We start from the raw sequence: 21,366 nt of genomic DNA, 5'->3' as shown, positions 1-21,366 counted from the left end.
TTTCTACCATCATTCCTGGGCTCCATCTTCACCAGTGGTGGGTTCATACTGGAGCATTGGTTCTGTCAGACATGGAGGAAGCTTCTAGCAACTTCTCACAGAACCCACCCCTGTAGCCCTCCTACTACCCAAACCTGGTCACACAACTGCAATACAGCACCCTTGGTACTCAGCCATAAAAGCAATCTTCCAGATCACCCTGTTTTCGAGTTGCTCTTGCCAGTCTGAGTTTTGTTTAATCCTCTTTAGCTCTCTATTTATTTTAGTGGTTATAATTTAGGAGAGGCCTCATGAGCTTTCACAGCTACAGTTCTCTGAACTTATAGCCTGAAAACAAGATCTATAATTCATGATGAACCACAATTGCTGGTATCCACACAACGAGACCTTGCAATGCAGGTTCCAGTCCCCAGTTTTAGAACTGCAGATCAGAGCAGTCTGCCTGGCTGTAATACTGGAGTCTGAAGTGCCCAAAAAAAGCACTAATGCAGAGTTTGAGAGATTAGAACAGACTTGGCTCAATGCAATGGTAAAAGCTGTGTATTCTTCCCTTTTAATTCCTGTCAGATACAGTGGAATGCAAGGCCAGAATTCAGGAACAATGCCTTCCAGTGCACCACTTAAGCTACAGGCTCTGAGATGCAGTGATCAGTTCTGTACAAAAAAACAAGACTACACTGGGAAATATCATCTCCTCAGAGGAACTAAGGACACACCAAAAAAAATTAAGACCTATTATATCAAATTCTAGAATCACACAAAGAAAACCTGTCAACCTCCCTAGGCAAATAAAACTCAGGCTGTTAATTACCATTGTACAAGGAAAACATGGAAAAGTTAACAGAAAACAGAGACTGAGGGGTTGGAGAGACATATCTACAGTAACAAGAAGAAATACAGTAGTCTATAGTAACAAGAAGAAATTCAATAGTCTACAGTAACAAGACTGACAGTGATACACAAAAGCATTTGTCTATAGAATATGGAAAATCATTGTCTGCCAAAAGTTTGGAGAAGCTACATGAGACAAAACACCTCCAACACTTAGAACAAAGGAACCGAGATAGAAAGGCAACTTTCTGATGCTAGGACAAGGGCTCTTAAGGGTAGCCTTGGTCCTCTTAACAAGGTTATCACCCAGACAAATTAACTTCACAGCACTCCCAACTGCTTCTGCTATCTCTAAAATTTTTTTTTTTTTTTTTTTTTTTTTCCAAAATCTACATCTGGGGTAAAATTAGCTATTCGGACTGGAAGGGACCCAAGAAGCTTTCAGAATTTACACTACAGGCCAGAGCCTTATGTAAGTGGAAAATGAGCTGAGGCAACAGGACAGGAGTTTATACTAAGCCTGTCCTGAGGATTTGCAGCAAGGCTCAATCCTCCAGGTGACAGTCAGTCATTCCTAGCATGACCCCTGGTCACTTGATGCAGACATCCTGTTACAGTCACACTCCAGGTGAAGTTAGTTCTGGACCTTTTCATCCATGAGGACTGAGCAAATCCAAGCCAACCACTTGCTAGGAAACATCATTCCTTTAAATGTCTTGAGTCCCTGTAGTCTGCAACTGGGCACTCAGTGTGCACCCGAAGAAACAGGGCACAATGAAGTAGGTCCAGGTGAAACAAAAGTCATATGCTACAGGAAAGAATAAGGGAGCAATTCCTTCACAAGCAAAGCTAGAAGAAGTTACTAAACAAAGACGGAACAAGCATTATGACTTGTTACTAGTAAGAAATATCAAGTCTAGTAGTTGAGTTACCAAAAGATAGTTTTATAAAAAGGACACAAAACATCATATATCAATCTACTGTACAGCAGATTTCTAATGTCTGCAGCAATAAAAGCTAAAAAATAAAGACACACAAAAAGAACCCAAAAACCCACACATGCCAAAAAAAAAAAAAAAAGGGATAGATAGGAACATGACAGAAAGAAATCCATGAAACTATGGACTTCAGAGCAGTCAAATAAAAGCTGCACATCCAGCCCCAATGAATGTGGTAGTGCTTTAGGCTGCAGAGGTAGGTAGCCTGTCCATAGGCTTGAGGCCCAAACAAACCATCTTCCACTTCATAGGTAGGAGGGTAAGGAATGCATCTGTCTTTTCAAACTACTACAGATCCACCAGAAAGCACAGGGACATAGAAACAGTTCAGAGGATTTTTTTCTACTTACTCCAGTCCATCTATAGCATCTTCTTCCTCTTCCGAGGATGAGCCAGTTTCCTCCAGATCTTTAGCCATCCCAGATGGCATTTCCTCTGGGAGTTTTCATACAGCCCAGTCCTAGCTGCAAGAGCAGTTACCTGCAACAAGGATTAAAAGCAGGAATAAAGAGCTGAGCAGGACAGCTAGAGGTATCAGGTAACTGTCACCTCCTGCCAGTACGTATTTCTCGCAGGACTATCAACAAGTCTGTTAAACATCTGTGATCTGTCAAGCACCACCTCCGAGCCACGAGAGCGCAGAAAGAAGCACCACCTTGCAGCAGATGATTCCGCCCTGCCCGTGAGAGCCCCCCGGGCGCCTACCGGTAACGCGCGTCCCTGCCCCGCCCTGCCTCGCCTCGGCCCGCAGACCCACGCCAGGCCCGGCCCCAACGGGAAACGCCCGCCAAGCCCGCCCCGCCGCCCGGGGACAGCCGGGCACCGTAACGCCTCCGCCGACGCCCTCCGGCCCGGAGGGGCGGCTACGGCCCGGCCTACCCCGCGCCAGGCCAAGCACGGCAACCTCCTGCGGCCCCAGAAGAAGCAAGAGCGGAGGGGAGCGCCTAAGGCAGCGGGTCCCCGCGCCAGCCGTACCTGCCCCCGCACGGCCGGGCTGTGCCGGGCCGGGCGCTCCAGGCAGCCCCGGCCCCTCCCGCCGCTTCCCCGTTACTACAACAACCGACTGGCGGCGGCCCCGCCCCGGCGCGCAGGGGGCCCCGCCGCCTCACTGCGCAGGCGCGTTCCACTCCGCCCCCTGCCGGCGCTCCCGACTACTCCCGCGAGGTGGGCGGGGACGGGGCGGGCCCTCCTCCCGCCCGGCGAGGGATGCGATTGGCGGAAGGCGGTCATACGTCACGTGGCGCGCGCATGGAGCGGCGAGCGGCCGCCAATCGGAGCGCTGGGCGGTGGCGCGGGCGGGGCTCCGGTGCTGCCGCGGGAGCGCCTCGGGTAACGAGCGGGGACTCGTCCTGGGCCTGGCGGGCGCGGTTCGAGCCGGCCGGGAGGATGAGCCGGTTCCTGAACGTGCTGCGCAGCTGGCTGGTGATGGTGTCGGTCATCGCCGCCGGGAATACTCTGCAGAGCTTCCGCGATCACGGCTTCCTCTCAGAGAAGCTGTATACCGCCAGCCCCGGCCTCGGTAAGGGCCGCGCCGGCCGCCCTGGCGCCTGGAGGTCGCCTTCCTGCCGTGGGCCTTGGGCTCTCCTCGGGGCCCCACGTCTGGGGCCCAGGAGCTGCCTGCTGCCCCGGCGTGCCCCTCCACGGCGGCACTGGGGATGACAGGCAGGGCCGTGGGGGGTCTCCATGTGTTCCCTCCTTCTTTACGCAGTGAACGGGCTCCAGGCTCGCACCTTCGGCGTCTGGACGCTGCTGTCATCAGTGATCCGCTGCCTCTGCGCAATCGACATCCGTAACAGGACGTATGTAAAGCACCACCCGATAAATCCATCGGTTTGCTTGCTAGACACAGCCTGAGCTTAGGGGGAGGCACAGAGGAGGTGGGGAATCAAGAGCTGTTCCTGAACTTTCTATAGTGCTGACAGCATTCCCCTGAAGAAGCTCAAGTAGCAGTGTGGGATTTGTGCGATAGCTGCTGCCCCCTTCTTCCTCCGTGGGGACAGCCTGCGCGTTTGATTTCTCTTCTTAGCTCAGTCAGAAGCTGGTAGATCTGGGAACCTCTTACTGTCACCATTTTCTGAGCTCCAGCTTGGAAAGCATTTTCTGAATGGCACTGCTGCTCTGTTAATGAAGCAATTGCTAATGCTGTGGTGTGACTGATGCTCAATAATTCTTTTACTGTGACAGCTCAGCTAAAGACTGGGACAGTTTTAGGTGCCCCAGTGATCTTAACCGGTTGCTTTCTTTCCTACTCTCTTACCTGGGGCTGACAACAAGTCCTGAGGGGCAGCCTGAGGCAGAGTGGAAGGCACACCATCTCTCCCTGTGCTAACAAAAGTGTTTCTGAGAGGGGTTTCCAAGCAAGCTGACTTGAGGCCTGTGCTAGACAAAGCCTTTATTGAAGGTTGCTAAAATGCTTTTGTCACTGCTTCCTTCAGCCCTGCAGCAGAAGTCACTGTTCACCTGGCAGTATGTGCTTGGATTGCCTAGGCTTATCTGAGATAGAGAGGTGCAAGGACTAAACCATATGTTTTTAGGGGGTGGCGATGCCAGTTACCAAGAATCAGTTGTTTCTTTGAGGAATTTTATCTTGCATCTCTTGAACCTGCTCCCTTTCAACAGCTGTGGCCCATAGAGGGTAGCAGAGCACAGGTGGGAAGACATTGGGTGATGCAGCCTGAAGTCATCCAAGTCCTGATACCCTAGATCTCTGCTCATCCAATTCTCACCTTTTTGTGTGTGCACATACTTCTCATTTCACTGGTGCCCTACTCATGCTCTCCCCTCTTCATCTTCCTTCAGACCAGATAATGCCTGTGACTTTTAATGCACCATTGAACACGCTGCCCCATTCTCCTCTCAGCTGTTGCTCAGGGAGAATTTGCATCTCACTAGGCAAGGGACAAAGTCCTCTATGTGCTACCAGTGAGAGCAGATGGGGCAGCATGCAGGTTTGCCTTTTTTCCACTCAGCCATATTCAAGCCTATAGTATGATATGATAACTTGCTTTTTTTCTGCTCTTCAACAGCCTCTATCACATCACGCTCTTTACCTTCTTTTTGGCCCTCGCTCACTTCCTTTCTGAGGTCTTCATATACCACACTGCAGCCTTGACAATTGGAGTTATGGCACCCCTCATGGTAGCAAGTAAGTAGAGCTCTGCAAACTCCTTGGAGCTATGACACCTCAGAAAAACTCCCATGCAGCTGTGGGCTGAGGGGATGGTGGGAGGGGATACCTCATCTCTTGTCCAGCCTTTTCTACACAGCTCATCCTGTATCTCTATCACAGGTTTCTCCATTTTGGGGATGTTGATTGGGCTGCAGTACCTGGAGGTAGAAGCACTTTCACAAAACAAGAAGAAAAACTGAAGCTGAGGGCTTTTCGTAGGTCGGTGTCATCTTCTACCTTCACTGCCAGACTTCCACAAAAGCTCAGCTGAACTTCTCCAGGACATCAGTCCCACTGGTGGGTCAATGTTGGACTCTGTCAATCACTGTCATTACCAAGTTGTTTTTGTCTTGTCCAGGCAACATTTCAACTGACTGATGTCAAAGTCCCAGAGGAGTTTGTGTCAAAGCTTCTGGGAGGCAGTTGGTGACTGCAGGCAAAGCCCCTGGCATGAAGGAGCTCTAAGGACTTCTCTCCCGGTGTACTTGTGGGGACAAGGTGCAGAACTATCCAGGATTTGCTGAACACTTCGGACCAGAAAGAGAGAATGGGTGCTACCCCTGGCACTGCTGTGTAACTTGCATGTGTGTGTTCTCCAGGGGCCATTTCTAATAAATGACAAAATCTGCAGTGGGCTGTTTGTCTTTCTGCTACACAGCAGTAGGTCGAAGATCAGAACCAACAGCACCTTCCACTGTATGTTGCAGAATACCTTATCTCTCTTTACAGCAAACATACCTTTCCCTGACTCCTTGCCACAAAGTTCCAGTCTGACTGCTCAGGTAACACACCTGAAGAGGGTTGTTGATGCCCTGTCTTCTGTAGCATGCTGGTGACAGGAAACTCAAACTTTGAATCTGTGAACAAGCACTGAGTTTCCTGTGTAGCGAGTTATAACTACAGAAGATGGAAAAACAGGAGCAGGTTCCTTAGATCTAGAGAAAATAATGCCCAAAGCAGTGGGCAGCATACAAAATGTGGAAAAATGTGGAGCAGGAACTCCTACCTGGGAAGATAATTCACATGCAGAAGAAAGAGGGAACAAAGCAGTACAAAAAACAAAGCAGTAGCATTGGGCAGAAAGATTTTTTTTCCATTCTGCAGAAGATTTCAGGCTATTAAATGCACTACATGTAGACTGTTTTAAACCATTTAATATGAATGTGTCAAATTTTTATTTTACATTTCAAATGTTTATATTTTACATTGAAATTTCTATTGAATATCATTCTAAACCCCCATCCTCAATCCCAGGCTATCAAAGATAGGACTTCAATCATAGAATATGCTGAATTGGAAGGAATTTATCAGGATCACTGTCCAACTCCTGGCCCTGCACAGGACCCCTAAGAATCATACCATGTGCGTAAGAGTGTGCTCTAAGCACTTACTGAACTCAGGCTGTATCAAAATGTAGTGTATCCAAAAAAAGTTTAAATTTCACAAAAAAAAAAAAGTTTTATCAAAAATAGTTTGTCAGAGAGGAGTATTTTTAACAATTCCACCTCAGTACTGGCTTTATCCCCTGCCTCAAATAATACATCAGTAACTGCTTGATTTAAGGCATATAAGGATACTTGCTGTCTCCAGCAGAGGTGGGATGCTGGAAAGGATGGAGAAGTGATAAAAAGATCTATATGGTTGTGTTTAGAAGATAAACAGCATATAGATGGGCAATGTCTATAAGACACAAATGCTGGTAAGTGGGCACCTTTTCCTGTTCTCTGTTATGAAGTGGGAAGCTTCCACACTGGTGCAAAGCTGGATTCCCATCATACCATTCTCTGTGGCTGTGAAGAGCAACACAGCCTTGGCTGGTTTTCTCAATATAACACTTAACAAAAGTTTTTATGTAATGTTGAAACATGCAAAAGGCACTTTATTGTTAAGGAGGAAGACAAAGTCCTCAACCCAGGGAAAGTGTAGTTTGACTCACTTTTATTGCTAATGTAGTAATGAGCTAGATTTAGGCTGCAGAACCAGTCCTTGCCTCCAGCTAAAAGTATCTCTTAATTTACTCCTACTATGTAGGAACATAGGGCAGGCTCAGTGAATTCTGAGCAGAAGTTTATCCAGATAAGGAGTGCTTCATCTGGGAAAGCCAAATAATAAAAGAAGAGCTGGCAGTAGCTGGTGCAGTGCTTTGCACTTGCTGGTAATGTACTGAGGCCTCTACTACCACCTGTGCAACACAGAGCATAATGGGAACCAAGGCAGAGCAATCCCTTTTCCCTAGAGCCAGCTCTTCCAGGGTTGCTCATAGAGTAAGTGTGGTCCAGCTTCTGCCCTTCATGTCACAGCCACATGCAAGCTGCCACCATCATGCTCAGGGTTAGCCTGGTACTGTGGCTTTTCTCTCAGCACATGTGCTTTTTCCATACATGCTGAGAGTGGGAGGACACAGCAGATTTTCCCAACTTTTCCTCCCAAACACCAAAACAGCAAGATGCAAAGATAAAACTGAGGAAAGAAACCCCCCTCTTGTTTTGCTCTTTCACACTCCACAAGCAGTTAACAGGGCTCCTGTCCTGAAGCTGCCCCCTCCCATGGGGTGCATGTCACAGGAGGATAGTGCAGATAGAAAAGATGGGAATGAGGGGGGGCTGTATCTCCCAGCTTTGCCACCCCTTCATTTCACAGCCGTGATTCCTCAAGGACTATGGGATTAGCGTAGGCTTCTGGCAATGCTTTCTGTAAGTCAGAGAAAAACAATATGGTTAGGATCCTGGCTGGTCAGACCCTGGGTAGTTTGTAGCTCCCTGCTAGTGCAGAAATCCCCAAAGAAGAATTGCCATCCTCAGAGTGCTGCTGGCTGCCTCTTCCTTCTCTAGCCACTGCCCAAGCAAGGGACACTGGGGCAGCAGGGCAGTGCAACATCCAACTGTTTAAGCTACGTGTGTAGTCCTCACACCATTTCTAATTCATGGTGGGGCTGATACCACCGGAGGTAGCAGACCCACAGCCAGCTCACCAACATTTCACTGTGACCCAAGCTCAGCCTCAAAGCATGAAGTAGCTGGGCCAGTTTCCTGGGCAAGGGAAGGTGCTGGGAACTCCCTCATGCCGTGAGGCAGAACAGTGTCTGTGCAAACACCAGAGAGAATTTGTTTTCTTTACATCCTCAGGAGGCTCAGCACAACCACTAGTTCCCCTGTGCTCTTACTCCAGCATTTCTGAGGCCTCTTCAATTCCCAGACACATTGCTTATCTTGCTCATCTTCAAGTTTTTTCATCCCCTCCCCCACTTCCCATTGAAGTGCTGCACCCTCTGTCCTGTTTCTTTCCTTTCCTCAACTTGGATTTATGGCTGAAATAATTCCACAGAGCACTACCTTCTTCAAAGTTCACTACTCATATCTTAAAGAGATGTAAGAAATAAGAGGCACACATACAAATTTTCTTTTTCACCATAAATCCTGTAGAAGAACTAGCCTAATTTCTGGAAACCTTAAGATGGAAGGAGCTTTTCCTGGAGGAAAAGCAAGTAAAATGGAGACTGCTGCCCAATTACCACCCCATCCTCAGTTTCATGGAACAACCAAACTGTAGCAAACACCAGCTTTCCTGGGTGAAGTTAGACAAGCTCTGGGGTGTGTTAGGATTAAGCTTGAGACTTCTTCCCCTAGTGGAATTCTGATAACTCTCAAGTTCTGATTCTGCTTACAGTGAAACAGCCCAGCTGTCACCAATTCAGAAGAGAGCACACAGACTTGTAAGGGTGAATGTGGAGTTTTCTGCAGCCTGGGCTCTAAGTTTACTCACTGTAGGGCAAGACTGATATCTGAGGCAGAGGTCAGAGGTGCACAGGAAAGAGGTTCACATCCCCTGTGCAGCTCAAGAGAAATTCAGGCAGCATGGAAGCAAGAGATATGAAACAGTCTCATTTTGAGCAGGCACTTACACAATCTCTAGGTGAAAAGGTTTTACAGAAGTCAGCAGCAATATCTCAAAGCAGAGGACTGAGATAAGGAAAGCTTCAAAGAGATGTCTGGAAGCAAAAGCCAAGAAGTGCAAAGAGGGAACTTCAACAAGCAGGAAGGGTAGGGGAGTGCATGAAGTAGTGCCACAGGTAGGAATAAGGGGAAGTCTGCATTTAGACTTCGGAAACTCCACCAGAATGCACCATGGAAGCACTCAAGCAACTCAGAACTCACTCCCCAAGTATCTCTGGGGTCTCAGCACCAGTCACCTGCTGTGGACCTACAGGAGCAGCAATTTAGATCAGACAGTCTGCAAGACTCCACCACCTTGGGAAAGGAAGGCTGCTCTCACAGATTTGAGTCACAGTACTGGAAAAGGGCACACAGTTGGCCTGGCTATGGCTTTGGGACAGGAAAAGGCTGCACAGTAAACACAGAAATGGAGTAGGGAAGTTTGGGAAGCAGAGAATGGGTACACATTGCCTACTACACAAAATTCCAGTATGTTTTTTATTGGCAGTAGTTCACTAGAGGCTAAGCATGGTGCAGCTTCCAACAGAATCCAGTAAGCTACTGAGGGTGGGTGCTTGTCCTAAACAAACTATGGAAGATCAGCAAAGATTCTTTTTCTTAATGCAAAATAACAATACAAAAAGGTTTGCATGGATGCTGAAGATCAAAAGCAAATGAGCACAAACACTACACAGCATATTTGTGAGTATAATGTGTGTGCTAGATCAACTGACACTACTATGAAATCTTAAGGCACAACACTGGAATGGCTTCAGATGCATTTACAACAAAGGCAGCACACAAAGAGCCTCATTATTATGTAAAACAGGCTTTTGATCCAAGTGTCCTGAGATACAGAAAGCTAACCCAGCTAAAGCTCTGGCAACTGAGGCAGACAAAAGTGGGAAGGATTGCTGGGACCACACTACAGCTTAATTAATAGAGACAAGGTGTACACAATGCCATTCACCTAATTTAATCTACTAACTGCAACATTTGTCTAATCATAGCAGATGAGGGCACCAATAGAAGACAAACTGCTACACAGCCAGTGGTACAGTACTTCAATGGAAAGTGGAAATCTGCACAACTCTACAGCTCTGCATGCTCTGGAAGCTCACAGCTGACTCTGAGTCTTCCCCTTGCAACAACCAAAGAATTGTTCAGCCTGAAAAAGAGGCTTAAGATCATTGAGTCCAACCATTTACCAAGCACTTCCAAGTCCACCACTAAACTATGTCCCTAAAATCCACATCTACATGTCTTATAAATACCTCCAGGGATGCTGACTCTAACACTTCCCTAAGCAGCCTGTTCCAATGCTTGACAACCTTTTCAATGAAGAAATTTTCCTAATACCCAATCTAAACCTCCCATGATGCAACTTGAGGTTGTTTCCTCTTCTCCTGTCACTTGGGAGAGGAGACTGACCCCCATTTCACTATGACCTTCTTTCAGGTCATTGTAGAGAGCAAAAAGGTTTCCCTTGTGCCTCCTTTTCTCCAGGCCAAACAATCCCAGATATCTGAGGTGCTCCTCATTGGACTTGTGCTCAGACCCTTCACCAGCTCCATTGCCCTTCTCTGGATATGCTCCAGCACCTCAATCAATGTCTTTCCTGTTGTGAGGGGTCCAGATTTGAAAAAGGACTCGAGGTGTGGCTTTACCAGTGCCAAGTACAGGGAGACAATCCCTGCCCTGGTCCTGCTGGCCACACTATTTCTGACACAGCCCAGGATGCCACTGGCCTTCTTGGTCACCTGGGCACACACTGGCTCATGTTCAGCTGCTGTTGACCAGCACACCCAGTCCTTTGCTGCTGGGCAGCTTTCCAGCCATTCTGTCCCCAGTCTGTAGCACTGCTGGGGGTTGTTGTGATGCAAGAGCAAGACCTGGCACCTGACCTTGTCAAACCTCGTACCACTGGCATCAGCCCATGGATCCAGCCTATCCAAGTCCCTCTGCAGAGCCTTCCAACCTTCTAGCAATACTCCTGCCCAACTTGGTGTTTGGTCTGTGAACTGAATAAGGGTTAACTCTACCCCCTCATGCAGAGCATTCACAAAGACATTAAACAGGACTGTTCCAAATACTGAGCCTTGGGGCACCACCACCTGATGGCAGCTGGATATAACTCCATTTACCATCAGTCTTTCCTTGCTCACGGGACTCTTCCTCATACTTCCATCAACGCATAGCAGCTTCATGGTCCCTGTAGAACATGCCCTAATCTTAGCAGGGTGAAGGTTCGTTTTCCCAGTCAACTCACTCTGCTTTTGCCTGTTAGTCCTGCTGGCTGTGGCACTAAATGATACACACAGTTGTTCATACTTTGAACAGCAAAGACTAGCATGGATAACTAAGTAGACAAGCCTGTCAGTGTAAAGCAGAGGACAGTGCATAGTAAATCATACCACCCCAAGCAACAGCTGAGAAAATGCAAAGATTCACAGATCAACAAGCATAGAGCTTTAAAATTTTCAGGCATTCTTATATCACAAGGCACCAACCCAATTACTCTGTTCTTGCAACACATTTTTAAATTTCCTCCTTGAAGTTGGCCATACACCTTGGCTGTGATCAAAGCCAATTCTTTAAAGGGTTCCTGGTATCACTGCCAAGAATCTGGACTGTAAAAATAAGGCCAGAGAAGTCGCTCCAAATGTCTGCACCTCCTCTTCCTAATAAATGACTGACAGTCCAGCTCTCCATCTGCTCCAGCACCAGGTTTTGATTTGCTGCACCTAGATGAATCCCTACATCTCTGTCTGGTATGAGTCTAGTGGGGGGATCTCCATTCTCTTCTTGGAGGCTGTCTTGTCTCTCCTCTCAGCTGAGTACCTGAAAAGACCAGAAGGATTCTTGATACTCTACAGCCATTGCAGTCACCCCAGAAATGCCATTGGCTTGGTGCCTGTGCCACCCTGTGAGTGTTCAGAGAAGTAGATTAGTACAATTCTCCTACCTTGGTATGTTTAAGCTAGTGAGCAGGAGTGAGAATTGATGGGGTTAGAGTTACAAGCTACAGTCCCATAATCCATGATCTGATTGCTGCCTTGGAGTCTCTGTAATGATAGTCACAAGTCACCATCCCAGAAAATATGAAGGCAAGTTGGAAGAGAAATGAAAGCGGAGGAAAATAAGAAAGGGAAACAGACAATGGAAGAAAGCAGTAAAATCACCCAAGCATGTGTAGGGCAGCTGTGTCACAGAGAAAAGCTCCAGTACCTGACTTCATCAGAGCTCTCCACAAAGGCAGCACACAATGCCCAAGCCCAGCTGGCTGATCCCCTGGCCGAGGCATCCATCTTAGTGCAGAACACCAGACTCAGCCTACCTTCAGTCAGTCGAGCACCTGCGGTTGGTTGTTAAGTTTGAGAATACTCAGGTGAGCTCAGCCATGTGGAGGACACATTTGGGGCTGTGGTGGGGTGTGCAATATGACTTCCTCAGAGCATGTCTCCTCAGGGGTAAGGAGCTGCCAGTGAAGTTTTTGACTGGCTGAGACCTATTATCTCACTACAGTCAGTTCTGAAGACTTTCAGGATTATAAAAATGACATCGCACCACCTTTGCTCTGGTTGCAATGCTCTTCCCCATGCAGCAGCAAGCTCTCACAGTAGTATTTAGATTGACAAAGACTTATAGTAAAAATGGCTTAGGCAAAAATGTACAGTTCATCTGATGAGAGAAATGTCTGACAAAGGGAAAGGGTCTTACTACTAGAAGGCATCACCTTCACTGCCAAGGGACCTCAGGCCCTTTCCTGGGCCTTCCACATACATGTTATGAATTTAACTCACAGTGCCACCAGCACTGGAGGAGGGCAGCACTGTCTTCTGAATAGAGCTGACTCAAGACAGCAGAGAACTGAGATTTTCATACTCTGCTAGTCATGGTTGCCAATGGTTGCCTGAATGTTGAGTGGATATTTCTGCTAACATCCTAGAAGAGGAGCCCAGAGCAATAAGGAAAATAGCCTCAAGCAACCAGTCCCCTCTCCCTTTCTCTGCAGAAAGATCTTCTGACAGTATCCACTGCAATTAGCTAACCAGAGGCCTTCTCCCATGTGCAAACAGCAGCATTTATTGCACAGTATACCACAGGGACATCACCCCCCAAGCTCTGGTGTGCAAGTGTGAACTAGAGCCTTGTCAGCAGCGCTATGGAAAGTGTGAGCAGCCAGGTTGCTCAAGCCCTCACTTAGGCTTTGTCACCTTAGCTTCCTCCAGTCACATGCACTGAGCCCTGCTTAGCTGCTGATGTCAAGGAATAATAGGAATAACCTGCCAGCCTAGGGGCCCATAATAATAGTTACTCAGCTCTAAAAAGGAACAAAATACTGAAGGCCTTAACACATTGTCAAGTGAGAGAAGTGAGCAAGCACTGCCCTACATCTGGCCCTAGCCAGTATGAAGATGTGTGAAGCCCTGCAGAACCCCAGAGGACCAGAGTGTATAGATTCTGCATGACACTAATACTGAGCAAACAGAGGCCCCAGCAGGTGGCAGAGCTGGGATTACATCCAGTTTAAAAATGCCAACAAGGAACTTCCCCACAACATCCCCTTTCCTAGAAAGAAGAGAGAGGTTGGGTGTTGTCTTGAGTTAATAGCAGGGGCACAGTAGGGATTGAAGAGGGTTTACTCACTGTCTGCTCATTTTCCAAATTGGCCTGCTGTCTTCGGAGATCAGCCTTAATGAATGCTGGAACAGAGGGAGAAAAAAAAGGTGTGAAGGCAGACAAGTCACTATGCAGTGCCCAAGTCAATTTACCCAGAACTCAAAGGAGCAGCAGAAGTCCCAGAAGAAACAGAAACACATTACAATGAGCAAGCAAAATCACTCTCCTCGACAAGGTTGAGAACACTTCTGAAACAGGCAGGATATAAATTCTTTATTGCAGGTGCAACTTTGAGACCCCAGCCAGAGCAAAAAGCCTCAGCTCTTCTTTGTAACACAGACCAGATGCTTAAAGAGGAACAGCATTGCTATGGGACTGCTGTGTGGGCTCTGCCCTTTTCTGCAGGCACTGCACACAAAAGCCTTCAATTAATATGCCAAGCCCAAGGCAAAGTCAGAGCATAAGAACACTGAAAATTTTAATTACCTGTCATAATGGTCCCCAGGAACAGGACAGAACAAAGCAAGAGGTTTCCTGCCCTTGTCCCAAAGCGATCCATGATTTGCCCTTGGCCAATGGTGAAGGCAATACCAAAAATCTACAAAGAAGCAAAGGTAATGTCAAGCTGTACTGTTATTATAAAGCAGCCCAAATTCTTTCCAATCTTTACCAAAGTGTCAGAGCATACAGGCCAGCCAAACAGTTGGCCTAGAGAGGCTAAAGTTTGGTTATAAACACATCCAGAGACACCTCCTTGCAGCTAATGGAATGACAGATGACTCTGACAGCTGGAATCTCATCTCTCACTGGAGATGAGCCAGGACTATTAGAAGCTATGTTGAAAAAGGCAAGGATGGCTGGCATTCTGAAGTATTTTCTTAAGTAGAAACAGAATGAGTGCCACTACAGAAATGCCATGAGGAACATCATGCAAAAAGCCAGGTCCTGGGGTGCTTAGATCTGCAGTACATTACACCAGAAATGGACAACAAATAGGACTCAAGGTTTGGAACTACAATTTAATCTCTTTGCCTAAAAAGAGGCAAACGAAGGGAAGACAGCACACCTACCTGTGCTGAGACATTAAGGAGCCCTGATGATGTTCCTTCTGATTCCGGGTATGTCAACTCTGCAGCAAACTCAAAGCCCAGAGGAAGGTATCCTGTCATGAAAAACCTGTAATGAAGTACACAGAAAGGAAGACTCAGCAACTGCCAGAAGGAAGACTGAAGAGGTACAGACCATAACTCTAAGGGGCATCACCTCCAGCACAGTCAAACAGTCATGCCAGCCCACATGCTTTTCTCTCTTGTCCACTGGTCATCTATGGGGCTGTGGGTACCACTTGCTTTCCAAAAGCTCCACTTGATTGCCTGGAACAATTAAGGTGGCTGCAGCTGAGCAGGGTCACAATAATGTCCCTGACTCTAATGAAACACAAGTGAGAGATGGGAAGGGCAGATAATTTTGTCCTTAAACCATGCAGGAGCCATCCAGATGCTATGGCTCTCCCCAGTCCCTCCCACAGCAGGAGTTCTGCCTCCCTGCTCATCCCCTAGCAGCTCACATGCTGAGGAAAGTAGCCTGCACATGAACTTACCCCAGCAACCCAGCAGTCACAAAGACCACCCAGAGGTGGTTCAGGCTCAGAGTGAAGGTATAGACTATCATTCCCACCAGAGACATGATATAGACAACTAGTGTTGTTTGCCTGCAAGAAAAAGCAATCAGGGTTTTATTTAATCCAGTCCTCCTTTTTGCCCACAAATCTTAGTATAGCTTGTAGCACATGGCTAAAAAAAAAAAATAAAAAAAAATAATAATAATTAAAAAAAAAAAAATTTCAGAGTTGCACAGTCTCTTGACACGCCTAGCCAGACAGAGGAACTGGACTGACAGATAGTATGGAAGGGTCTGCACACAGAGCAGAGCAGTAGTAGAAGAAAGATACTAGCACAGGTTGACAAGTGCCTGGTCATATACAGTACATACCATTTGAGGGGGAGAACAAGAGCCAATTAAAGAGATCATTAATCTGCCTTGGGCATCCTCTGTACTATAGTGAGTTGAAGATGCTTACTTACAAGCAGGAGCCAAGGAGATCCAGCACTCTCAAGCAGGAACATAAAGGAAAGAGGTGTCAACACTGCCAGAGTCTTATGGGCCTATATTTTTCAGTGTCCAAAACAGCTTTCATTGCTGCTCCTTCCTGTTGTTTAAACTACCTGCTGTATTTGGAGAGGTGACATGCAAGCCAGGCTGCCCTCACAGCCTCACTCTCAAGCCATGTGAGCATTTAGCAGGGACAGTGTTAGTTCCACAGCCAACAGCAGCTAAGCCACAAACTCTTGTCTCTGTGCAGAGGAGACAAAGACATCCCATGCTCAGGAAGTATGCCAGTCAGATCCTGGGAACAGCCAAACCTGCAGCCAGGCCACGCAAGGATCATCAGTGGACTCAGTACTGTGAGACACAGGCAGCAGCCCAGGCCAGATTTTACTGCAACATTTAGCAACTGTCATCCTTGACTACACACCAAGAAAATCCTTCCCACATTAAAAAAAAAAACAAAACCAAGGCTCTTTCTAGTACAAAAGGCAGCAGTGGGTTTTCACAGTACATAGTTTTGAGGAGGGAAAGGAGGAAAAGGTAAATACTTTACCTGACTGAACTTCCACCAGGATTTTGAAAGCAGAATAGTTACCAGAGTTGATAAAACCTTTTGATCATTGTATTTTAGGAAGAAGTTACATGTATTATTACAAGCTTCTTGTGTACTTTCTCCAAATTTAAGTCTTAATCCATTAAAGAATGTGTTTGATTTCCGCTCCTAGAATTCTACTGAAGAAACTAAGCCTCAAACTATTTTCACTTTTCCTTTTTAATGCAAATGATCACCGTCAAAAATCCAACCCAAGGAGGCAGTAAGTATTATAATGAGTAAGAAAATGTTTCCAGTACAGTGAATTACTACGATAAATGCAGACTATTCCAGCTAAGGTTCTGTCCTCCTTTACTGCTGCAATGACTGCAGTCACTGGGGCTCATGCCCATATGTCAATTCTTATCCAAATATAGGCCTGAGAAGCTAATTTCAGGCTTCAGCTATTGAGGCATACTTACAAGGTTCACCAGGCTCATTTAATATACTGAAAGACTAAACAACATGCTATGGCAAGTAATTTTGTTGTTTAACAAAGGAATAGTTAAATCCCTTAACCTCCAATGCTGTATAATTTCTTGAGTATGTTCTTTCCAAAGTTTTCATTGAGAGCAAAGTTGGTATGTGAAGGCAGCATAAAGGGACTGCTTACTTCTGTTATAATCCATTGCAGAGAGCTGCTACATGGTTGCACAGAGCCTGGAGGCTGCAGAAGGAGAAGAGCTGAATGACTGAACAGAACAGTCCCAGAGAGTGAAAGAGATGCAAGTAAAAGCCTTTCTCTGCTCAATACAGATATGTCCCATAGTTCTTATGCCTCCCATGCCTTGACAAGCAGCCATGGAGGAAAGAGATAATTAGAAAAGGAGCTCAAAGCTAGAATTACAGTTCTGTAGTTGTGCTACATTAACCAAGTTTGAACTGGGTGCTCCTTCTATAATTTAGCAGTCTCCAAACTACATAGCAGTCAGTGCTAAAATACTGTGCAGGCCTCCAAGAGGTGGCTGCAGCCCTTGGAAGTTTAGTCAGCAGAGACACTCAGCCCATGGAGAGTTTTATAATTTTTTTCTCACCACAGCCAGTTTCAGGCACAGTGCAGAGGTCTCAGAATAGTCACACAAAATCTCACTCAGTTTTCTAGGCTAAGGATCAAGTATTCCAAGTGATTTGTATTTTATTCAGTGTCATGACAGTTGCTAAGTGTTGCACTTCACCTCTCATCTCCTGACAAAGGTGAAGAATGAGATAGTGACCAGATGTGATCAACACCTTATTTCACACTGATGCGGTATCATTTGTCAAGCTGCAAGAGAGGAGTTCCCAGAACATGTTGTGTCCCACCGAGAACTAGAGCAGGCAGACTCACAGCTGCAGGCAAACTCTTGAAGGTGTTCTTCACTGAAACTGCAGAACTATGTAGAGGACAAAATGGAGAAAACCGATCCTGCTATGGATACCTGATCTAGCAGGTTTTCCACACTGACCTCCCTGAATCATTAGGCTGCAGAAGAACAAAATTAATCAACAGACCTTTGTGAAAGAACAAGACCACAGGCTTGAGTGTTGTGGGAATCACAGACCAGGAAGTGCCCTGAAGCCATGAACTGCTGCCTGCTCACCACAGACCCTCACAGGATCTGAACAGACAGCAGTGAATGCAAGTCTTGCTGCAGGAAACAGCATTAAGCACACAAGCAGACTTCTAAGCCAGACTTCAGCAAAACCCTGCTCCCCCTGATGACAAGGAAAGGAGATTTAGGGCTCAGTCGTCACAAAAAAAGAAGAAAGACACAAAATTTTGAAGAAGGTTTAACTGAAATACTAGTAGACACTGCTGCACAGGGAAACAAAAACCTCTGCGGAAACACACAGAGGCAGGGTGTTCTCAAAAAGTGGCCTTTGACACCCTGTTCACCAGGGGACAAGAACACTCTGTGTCCCTAGGGGCACCCGGGCATGGAAAAATGCCCAGTTTTAGCTTAATAAGCCTCTTATCATAGCCATAAATCTCATGGGAGCAATAAAAGCACAAAGCAGGAGAAGCAGATTCACAGAGCACATCAGGACTGCATTCTGGTGTTTTTAGCAACCTACTCCCATGACGGCTCTACAGGACTGACAGTTTTCATTGTCTGGAACAGAGAACAGAGACCATCTACTTAACAGGCTGATTAGTGCAGTGAGTGCACGGTGGAAGATAGGCATCCTGCCACATTACCTTAGAAAAACTGAGGTTAAGCCAGCCCTGTGCTCTGGGGTGTGGGAAGGAAGCCCACTGCACCCATGTGGAAGCATTGCTACAAAGGCACCACTGCCAAGTCTCTGCAGCAGAGGGAGAGGCAGATCTGTGAAGCACATGACACACTGGTCACTTAGATGAACCTAACTAGCCCTGACATTCATCTGCCCTCACAGTCACATTCCCAAACCTTCTGAAGAGGCAGATTAAAGAGCTCACACAAGAGACTGTGAGAAAAAAAAAAGAGACCTTGGGGAAAAAAGCCAGACAGGGCCAGCACCAGCAGGGAACAGGGCTGAAATGAAGAACACATCTCCTGCTGTTCAGTCAGCGCCAGAAGAACCCTCAGAGTAAGGAATGGGTATGGCCCACCCAGCCTTGCCTCACAAGGTCACTTGGATGAGGAAAGCAAAAGTGACAGGACAAGACTCAGAGGGGATTGCAGCTGCAAAAACATAAGAGTCAAGCAACATCTGAGGCAACAAATGAACAAGCTGGGAGCAGGAGGTGGGATGAGGGGAACAGCCACATAAAACAGTTTCAGCTGCTCACAGGGATGTTGTGTGCAGCTCCAGCATGCTCTGCTGTATGGACAGGGATGACAGATGGCCTCCACAGGTTTTGCCATGAGGACAGCACACAAGCCTAAACAAAGGCCTTGTTCCTATGCTCCCAGAAGTTTTCATCGCTGAAGACACAGAGGTGTCAGATGCTGGAGAAATGGATGAATTAGAGAAAACTGCTTTGGTTTTCACCACACCCTAATTCTTTGGCATTCAGTTTTATGCCACTTTCTTCCTGTATGAAGGTCAGAAGAAAGGACAGTCTTGGTAAGTTATTTATATAAGATATATGGCAGGACAAGGTGAAGACATTCACTACACAAGGACTAACCTTATGTAAAAAGGGCTACAATAAGAAGGTCCATATTGCAGGTAAGGCTAGGCTGAGAGAGTACTCACCTTTCAGAGGAAGAGACCCAAGTGCCCCATCCTTCACTATCTTTTCCCCCTCCCCCAAATTTTTGTACTTTACATCTGTACAGACCTAAAACACCACTTGGGGTCTTCTGCCTAGTCAATGGAGAGAGAGAGAAATGTTTCTGACATCTTGCCTTATAGAAATGCAGCAATGAAAGTGGAGGATGCTGACTGCAACCAGCTTGACCTGAGGCCATGTGAACACTGCACTTAAAAGAAAAGCACAGCCAAAGAGAAGTGATGATTTATTTGGTCCCCTCATTCTGAGCCAGACTGCCTTAAAATTACCAATACACCCAGCAATCTCTAGGTCTCATCTGTCCTCCGAGCCAGGAGCTTGATGTCAAAACTTTAAGGATCTTCTCCTGATTCTATGATTCAAAGAGATGGGCTGTTCCCAACAAGTCATACCATCAAAGATAACCCCAGTTCCTGCACTGCTTGCTCGTCACTACATAACTCATATTTATTTGAATGGACCTAATTTGCACCTGCTATTCCGAAAACAAGAACAGTGCAGGAGCTGCTGCAGAGACTTGCCTGCCAAATAAAGGCAAGAGTGCAAGGCCATTTGATGCCCAAGCATGACAGATGGGAAAAGCCTGACTTAGCACAGCCTCACCCTTTCAAGGAACTGCTGATGGTACAGTAAAGATCAAACATGCATGTAGAGCTCTGCAATTCCTTCTGTTATTAGCCTTTCCCTGCTCCCCTCATTCACAGCTGGATCCCATTCATTTGCTTTCCTCTCTCTCCAAGCTGACTAAAAAAAGGACTTGATATCTTTCCTTCCTGATTTTCATGTGCTTACCATTTTATTCTTGACACTATCTCAGCAACAGAGGGAAGGGGGAGGATACCCACCTAGAACATCTGGCATCTTGGCAGTTTTTTTTAAATAGACTTTTAAATGGGGCTAAATAAAGACTATGTAGCACTCAGAAAAAAAAATGTGCTAGTTTCACAGAAATCATTTTGTAGGCTGCAATGAAGAACAAATTCTTAGCAGGGCTTTTCCTCACCTAAGGCTAAAACTATCTCCCAATAGTCCCTGAGGTCTGTACGATAAACTCCATGGATAACATAAGTCCTATTTTTCTGCACTGTTAGCCATCCCTGCCTACCCTATGTGATCCCTCCAAGGAAGGAAGCAACATGGAACAAATGCAGGATTTGTGGTTTTTCTTTCTCTCCCCTTCTACTGGATTTCAAGTCCCAGCTCTGCATGGTGAGTCACAAACCTCTTCAAGCCTTCATGCTGCAACCTAACCCCACCTACAGAGAACCAGGAAGATCATCCAGTCTAGCAGTGCCAGCTGAAGCTACCTTATCATTAGCCATGGGCTGGAAAGAGACATAAATCACATTGCATTGTTAGCAGTGCAGCTCTAACAGTCTTATTTCTATTTCCCAGGACTCCCATATGAGAAACTACTCAGTGCCACAAAACCATATAAACGCAGCTGCAAATGACCTGCTAGTCCAAGGAGTCCTCACCTATCATTCTTTCTTACTAGAGAAGTTAATTTTATATTTCTGATCCATGTACTTTATAGGGAGCTAGGGCTAGAGACCACTTCAGAAGTTGCAAGCTCACAGCTAGCCAGATTAATCTAAGCTGTCTACAATGAGAATGTGCATTTCTGGCCCAAGATATGATGTAGGATAATAGCGGAAGGACTCCCCCAGATGAAAAGCTGCTGCAAGGAATAAAACTCTGAAATTACTTTCAAGTCATTACCAGCACATCACCAATAAAGCCCTCTCTCACCCAACCTGCTCAGACAATAGGTTATAGCACAGTTCTCAAAGCCAGTAGAGAAACCAGAAAGCTGGTTGGACTCCAGTATAAGACACAAGAGTCTCTCTGTATCCCCTGGGATATCCTACAGAGGTGTTTCAGTGAGATCCAAATTCCTGAGGACTGGGAAC

At 46.5% G+C, this 21,366-nt stretch overlaps 3 protein-coding genes across 8 annotated transcripts in view; 1 reads left to right on the top strand and 2 right to left on the bottom strand.

Annotated features, from left to right (window-relative positions):
• Window positions 1–2,990, bottom strand: part of TTLL5 (tubulin tyrosine ligase like 5) — a 116,606-nt gene extending 113,616 nt beyond the window's left edge. For 2 of the 5 annotated variants that reach the window (XR_008840556.1, XM_056491947.1), the window contains exons 1-2: window positions 2,805–2,895; window positions 2,180–2,309 (exon numbers count right to left, since the gene is read on the bottom strand). Coding sequence is in view for 4 of the 5 variants with exons in the window: in XM_056491947.1 (XP_056347922.1) it covers window positions 2,180–2,259 (80 nt within the window). In the remaining variant the exon portion in view is untranslated. Of the gene's footprint in view, window positions 1–2,179; window positions 2,310–2,534; window positions 2,630–2,804 lie in introns of those variants that run through there. The other 3 variants (XM_056491946.1, XM_056491948.1, XM_056491945.1) reach the window with 2 other exon arrangements.
• On the top strand, window positions 2,973–5,628 carry ERG28 (ergosterol biosynthesis 28 homolog). The gene is made up of 4 exons (XM_056491952.1): window positions 2,973–3,348; window positions 3,538–3,628; window positions 4,856–4,974; window positions 5,119–5,628. Exons 1-4 carry the CDS (start codon window positions 3,036–3,038, stop codon window positions 5,196–5,198), a joined length of 603 nt encoding a protein of 200 aa, XP_056347927.1. The 5' UTR covers window positions 2,973–3,035; the 3' UTR covers window positions 5,199–5,628.
• Window positions 5,629–6,133: 505 nt separating this feature from the next.
• Window positions 6,134–21,366, bottom strand: part of FLVCR2 (FLVCR heme transporter 2) — a 34,285-nt gene continuing 19,052 nt past the window's right edge. Inside the window, exons 6-11 of one of the 2 annotated variants that reach the window (XM_056491950.1) lie at window positions 15,154–15,264; window positions 14,624–14,729; window positions 14,040–14,151; window positions 13,581–13,636; window positions 11,896–11,995; window positions 6,141–7,689 (exon numbers count right to left, since the gene is read on the bottom strand). In XM_056491950.1, coding sequence (XP_056347925.1) covers window positions 11,906–11,995; window positions 13,581–13,636; window positions 14,040–14,151; window positions 14,624–14,729; window positions 15,154–15,264 — 475 coding nt within the window. In that variant the 3' untranslated portion in view covers window positions 6,141–7,689; window positions 11,896–11,905. Of the gene's footprint in view, window positions 7,690–11,895; window positions 11,996–13,580; window positions 13,637–14,039; window positions 14,152–14,623; window positions 14,730–15,153; window positions 15,265–21,366 lie in introns of both variants that reach the window. The other variant, XM_056491951.1, reaches the window with a different exon arrangement.

Source organism: Oenanthe melanoleuca, chromosome 5, assembly GCF_029582105.1.
Source record: "Oenanthe melanoleuca isolate GR-GAL-2019-014 chromosome 5, OMel1.0, whole genome shotgun sequence".
In the NCBI taxonomy this organism is placed as follows: domain Eukaryota; kingdom Metazoa; phylum Chordata; class Aves; order Passeriformes; family Muscicapidae; genus Oenanthe; species Oenanthe melanoleuca.
This window is presented reverse-complemented; position numbering and strand designations above follow the sequence as displayed.

Excerpts from the sequence above, each read along its gene's own strand:
- ERG28 (XM_056491952.1), top strand. The coding sequence starts at position 3,036 with ATGCGATTGGCGGAAGGCGGTCATACGTCACGTGGCGCGCGCATGGAG. Across the intron at positions 3,349-3,537 it reads TACCGCCAGCCCCGGCCTCG|TGAACGGGCTCCAGGCTCGC; the intron begins GTAAGGGCCGCG and ends TTCTTTACGCAG. Across the intron at positions 4,975-5,118 it reads GGCACCCCTCATGGTAGCAA|GTTTCTCCATTTTGGGGATG; the intron begins GTAAGTAGAGCT and ends TCTCTATCACAG.